This window comes from Ctenopharyngodon idella, chromosome 16 (assembly GCF_019924925.1).
Source record: "Ctenopharyngodon idella isolate HZGC_01 chromosome 16, HZGC01, whole genome shotgun sequence".
Lineage (NCBI taxonomy): Eukaryota > Metazoa > Chordata > Actinopteri > Cypriniformes > Xenocyprididae > Ctenopharyngodon > Ctenopharyngodon idella.
The window spans coordinates 21,344,091-21,350,090 of NC_067235.1; the positions used below are offsets into that span (position 1 = coordinate 21,344,091).

At 37.8% G+C, this 6,000-nt stretch overlaps 1 protein-coding gene across 1 annotated transcript in view; it reads left to right on the plus strand.

The window, feature by feature from the left end:
• me1 (malic enzyme 1, NADP(+)-dependent, cytosolic) overlaps positions 1–1,915 on the plus strand; it is an 82,802-nt gene extending 80,887 nt beyond the window's left edge. Inside the window, exons 13-14 of the mRNA XM_051866048.1 lie at positions 738–836; positions 930–1,915. Of these exons, the coding sequence (XP_051722008.1) occupies positions 738–836; positions 930–1,097 (267 nt within the window). The 3' untranslated portion in view covers positions 1,098–1,915. The remainder of the gene's footprint in view (positions 1–737; positions 837–929) is intronic.
• The last annotated feature ends 4,085 nt before the right edge of the window (positions 1,916–6,000 follow it).

Here is a 6,000-nt window from a genome sequence, read left to right on the forward strand (position 1 = left end):
CTTGTTGAGTTCTTAATTAGAAAATGACCAACGCTAATTGTGATTTATTATTCTGTGTTGTTTTTGGTGGTCAAGGTTGCTGTAACTCTAATGGAGCCAAAAGGATGTTGGTATCTAGAAGTATTTACAAAGAAAGAAATTATCTTGGGGGCAGCACAACAAAGCACCATGACTGTGCTTCTGTTGTAGTTTAATTAAAGCAGCAAGACCTTCTGGCTGTTTTTCCAGGAGACTTGTTGTTATTCTGCACCTCACAGTGTTGTTTTTCTATTTAGCTGTATTTTTATTTCAGTATTAGTTTTAGTCATTTAAGTACTTCAACTTCAACTTATTTCAGTTTGTTGCCAAAGCAACATGTCTGATTTTCAGTTTTTAAAAATGTTAGTTTTAGTTGTAGTTAACAACACTGGTACCACAGACCAGAGGCCGAAACTAAGAGTCTGGACTAAGTCTAGGCAAAATACATTTTTTAGTTATTATTTTAGTCTCTTTTTTTGAGGTTTGGATTGGATCTGGCTGATCTCAGGAAAGAAAAAAACATGTGTTACTGGCTAAACAATCCACGTATGTAAGCAGTGGGAAATCCGGATGAATATTTGATGCAGTTCTATCAGAAAAACAAACAATAGAAAAATAATTAGGTTCAAACTCTTTGTGCATGTACACAAATGGTGTAATTAGACATATTGTGCATAAATTAAGTCCATAATAATCATCAGTTTGTGCTGTGTTCACAGACCATAGCAGAACTGGTGACTGAGAAGGATCTTGCAGAGGGGCGTCTGTATCCTCCTCTCAAAAGCATCCAGGATGTTTCCATCAAGCTGGCTGTGAAGGTGGGCTCGACTCAATAACATCTCAAGCCACAGCCGTGATTCATGCATGTCGCTATTTACAGATTCTAATCATTTTTATGTGCATCATGACAGATTGCGGAGTACGCCTATAAACACAATATGGCAACACTGCACCCGGAGCCGCAAGATAAAGAGGCTTTTGTTCGTTCGCTCATCTACAGCACAGACTACGACGAGTTCACGGTGGACTCATACAGTTGGCCTGAGAATGCCATGAACGTCCAAACGTGCAAACTGTGACCTCCTAAAATACACAGACCAGAATGAGATTAATGACATTTCTGTTTTAAATGTGATTTATTATAATGATTATAATGATTATCTGCAAACAGTACTGTAAACTAAAAATATCCTTAATAAAATATCCTCAATAGATGTATAAATTTATTGTAATTTTGTAAGAGAGTATGTTATGTTACATTGTATGGGATTTCCTTTGTCTATAAGTAATATGGTACAGCATGTACTTCATGATGCATGAAGGAACATACAGCACTGCATGATCATTATATGAACAGTTCATGTTGGGCTATAAAAAGAGCTGTGCCTTTTAAAGCCACTAATTATCAAGCTCCTTTCACGTTTGAAATACTCGTCTAATGAGTTGTTCTCTTCAAGAAAAGTGATATTCTGGCACCAGATATATAAAGAACATTTTAAAGATTATAAAGAGATTTTTTTGTCATGCACATTATTTTAACACCGTAATCAATTACTCTAGATAGTTCCATTGGAAATTACTATCAACTGAAGCTGTTGGCTTGTCTTAAAAACAGGACTTAATGAGCCGTCGTGGCTGCCAGTGGAGTGCTTTATACAGGCTTCTGTTATGCCATTTTTCTTAGAATGTTTTATTGCTGATGAGAAACAAAATTGTCTGAATTAATATTTTTTTAAAATGTTTACATTTAAACTTGAAGACAAAATTATCTATTTGGATAAAAGCAAAGCCCCTTTTAAACTAGGCTGAATTTAAAGGTACACTATGTAACTTTTCTTCCCCAAAATTAACAAAATTTAAATAATGAGTCAATAAATAATTAATCCTTCTTCCAAAATGTGTTTTTGTCTTACCCTGATTCACTATGGTATGTCTATTATAAGTGATTATATTTTATACCTAGTGGGATGGTTTTCGCGGGAAATTGCATACATACATCACTCGCCTGTGTGTGTCTTGTCATATCCATAAATAGAGAAAAGTTGTTCTGACTACTTTGGGATGTGTATGCTGTGGGAGTGGCATAGGTTAATTGTCACAACAAGCGAGAAAGGTTGACAGAGAGCAGGCTATATCTTGAACCTCCAGGGAATCACGCAAAAAAAAAAAAAAAAAACACTGAACAATGTCTGCTGACAAAATGAGAACCATACAGAGCTCTTAAAGGATTAGTTCACTTTAAAATGAAAATTACCCCATGATTTACTCACCCTAAAGCCATCCTAGGTGTATATGACTATCTTCTTTCAGACGAATACAATCAGAGTTATATTAATAAATATCCTGATGCTCCCAAGCTTTATAATGGCAGTGCATGGAAAGCACCTGTTTGAAGCTCAAAGTGCATCCAACCATCATAAACGTACTCCACGCAGCTCCGGAGGGTTAATAAAGGCCTTCTGAAGCAAAGCGACGCATTTGTGTAAGAAAAATAGCTTCCGGCCAAATGGCCATATGAATTTTACTTGTGTCTAAACCGTAACTTATGCGACATATAATGTCATGGCGTAGCGTAATACCAGTAGTACGTCGTGTAAGTTACGCTTTAGATGCAAGTAGTATCCGTTTGGCCAGAAGCTAGTTATTTCACTTTATAACGTGTTAAATATGGATATTTTTTCTTATACAAACGCATTGCTTCACTTCAGAAGGCCTTTATTAACCCCCCGGAGCCATGTGGAGTACATTTATGATGGATGGATGCACTTTGAGTTTCAAACAGGTGGTTTCTGTGCACTGCCATTATAAAGCTTGGGAGCATCAGGGTGATTATTAATATAACTCTGATAGTATTCGTCTGAAAGAAGAAAGTCATATACACCTAGGATGGCTTGAGGGTGAGTAAATCATGGGATAATTTTCATTTTCAAGTAAACTAATCCTTTATTAAGACGGCTTATGGTAGAGAAATGAACATTCAATTCACGGGCAACAGCTCTGGTGGAAATTCCTGCAGTCAGCATGCCAATTGCACGCTCCCTCAAAACTTGCGACATCTGTGGCATTGTGCTGTGTGATAAAGCACATTTTAGAGTGGCCTTTTATTGTGGCCAGCCTAAGGCACACCTGTGCAATAATCATGCTGTCTAATCAGCATCTTGATATGCCACACCTGTGAGCTGGATGGATTATCTCGGCAAAGGAGAAGTGCTCACTAACACAGATTTAGGCAGATTTGTGAACAATATTTGAGAGAAATAGGCCTTTTGTGTACATAGAAAAAGTCTTAGATCTTTGAGTTCAGCTCATGAAAAATGGGGCCAAAAACAAAAGTGTTGCGTTTATAATTTTGTTCAGTGTATAAGGGTCATTTCATTACGTTTGTTGTAGCGCTGTGCTGGAATTTATTTTCAAGGAAGTACCGTCTATTAATGGGTATAGCTACAATAACATCTTCAGCTAGTCAGCTTGAGATGCTTTCATTTAAACTGATTACATTTCTTAAGTCTAGTAGTGAATGTTTTATGAGCAGTAGATATATCCATATTTATCTGCACAGTCCCGCAGAGCCGAAGCACAACCAAAACAATGTTCTTCTGCAAAATGCATGCAGTTTTGTATTTTTAAAATAAGAGAGCCAACAGTTATAGTGTAGCTTTAAGTGTTTATGGTCACCCTTAATTTGTAGCCTTCCTTGTAATGTATCACAGATTTTGGATCAAGGTCGATTACATTTGAATCGGACACATTAATGTAATCGTACAAGCTGCTGTGAAAGCTGTGGGGGGAGTGTTTATGCTGCCCTTTTCTGTGTTGTGTTGATTTTGGTGTTTTTTTATTTGTAAAAACAAAAAGTTACTGAACAAAGTCCCTTTAAGGCAGGTAATTTCACTTGGCGACCAGCTACTTTTTGTGGAAATAGTCATACAAGAATATTTCATATCTATTTAGGTGGGAAGTTCTGTAAAAAAGGTTTGTCAAGATTAAACATTGATAACATTTTACAAATTAGCAATAGAATCAGGCAACAACAGTATAATACGTTTTGTATTCAACCTGATCCATGTACTGTGCAATGAAGCTCTCAATCTTTCCCCATTTCTTGCTCTATTTGTAAGGTCAAACTGAAGGTCTCGGTAAGTGATGATATAAGTATTACATAACTGCAGTAAAACCTGCTTTCCTCTCCAAAGTACATTGTAATTATCATTCATTTCCTGTCATCTATGTAAACACTCAACCTACTAAGATTTGGCCAGATAAAACAGATATACTTTTTTTGTAAAACCACAAAATTCCATTAAGGAAATAAAATGTATAATTTGTAAATTTTGAAAACATCTGTGCAGTGCAGGCCACTAATTGTTTAATAAGGGATTCAGATAATAGATTCAGGCTCATCTCACTGCGTATACCATCACTAGGACTTTGGATATTTCAATTACTTCAATCTGTTGCACATTTAACCAAGTGCTGAGATATGTGCTGCTGGAACATGCTGTTCCTTTGGGAGTACCCTCAAAATTTGTGAATTTCAGATGCATCATAATTTAATCATTATTTAGCTGCACATTCACATCATTCCCACAGTGGGATTTGCATGTTTATCATGTTTAATGAGAAGCTTCCTGAGAAGCAGATAAATGTTTAAAGAAATCTAAGTAAAGATAAGGAACTTACATTGGAGAAGTCTACAGCCCTGTAAGGATTCTAACATAAAAGGCTTTGATTCGTTTTTTTAATATTCTCAAAATAAGTTGTCTGACTCAGTATATTAATATAATCTAGAATACTTATTTTTCAAAGAAAAGTTTGAAATGGTAAAAGACGCACTTCATGTTAGAGGAAAGTAGTTGTCTTCACTGTATGTATACTTTATGGCGAGCTGATGACGCACTGTACAAGTGGAACTAAGGTGCAATAACATTGCATGATAGCACTGTTTACTTTTCATTAATGCTCTTTAATTACTAGCACTAAGGTTGTGGGTTTGATTATCAGGGAATTTATGAAATTATGAAATAAGCTTGAATGCAATATGAGAAATGTTGAAACGTTTTTGCTAATGGATTTGCGTGGTGAACTAAAAGAGATCCTAATGGAGCACTGATAAAAGTATCATTTCTCAACAGTTGCACTGCTGTTTGATAGTTTAGTATAAGTTTTACATAGAGTAGTCAACATTTGAAGTGGATCAAAAAAGTTCATCAAAGTTGTCCTAAGAAGGTTTTAGGACAACTTTGATTAAAGGTTTTGATCTACTTCAAATGTTGGCTACTATATATATATATATATATATATATATATATATACTGGATTTGCCAGAGACAGGGGATCTCACTTGGTCAGAAGCAAAAGATATGCTTACTCAGCATCAATGTCCTCTGCCACGACCATCACAGAACCAGAATCCAGCCAACACCTCCACACACGCTATGAACCCAGAGCCAGTGCCAAAGCCCGCTATAGACCCAAAGCCAGAGCACAAGACAGACCTATGCCAGCCACGTCTAGCCTGGTGTGTGAGCTGGTATCTCTGTTCATTTCTGAGGGAGTGTTAGTGGAGTTTGAGAGCATAGAATGGAGTCACGCCCATACTAATACAACTGAGGGTGTGCTGTGCCATATCCACGAGGAATGGAATTATGATTTGGATGATCAGTCCCCAAGTCTCCTTTGTCGCCACTGGTTCCGCCTAGCCTCGCACTCCCTCCTCTTCGGACAATGCCATCCAGTTCCTCAGCCCCACTATCACTGGCTCCCTTCAGCCCCTCAGCTCCATTATCAGTGTCTCTGCCCAGCTGCTTGAATCCACCTTGGGCTTCCAGGTCTCCAGCTCCACCCTGGTGTGTCAATCCCCTAGCTCCACCTCAGGCCTCCGAGTCCCTTTGTCACCTGGGCCCTCCAACCTATCGGCTCCTCCTTGGCTCCACGCTCCCTCGGCTCCACTGTGGCCCGTTATCCCTCAGGCTCCGCCAGGCT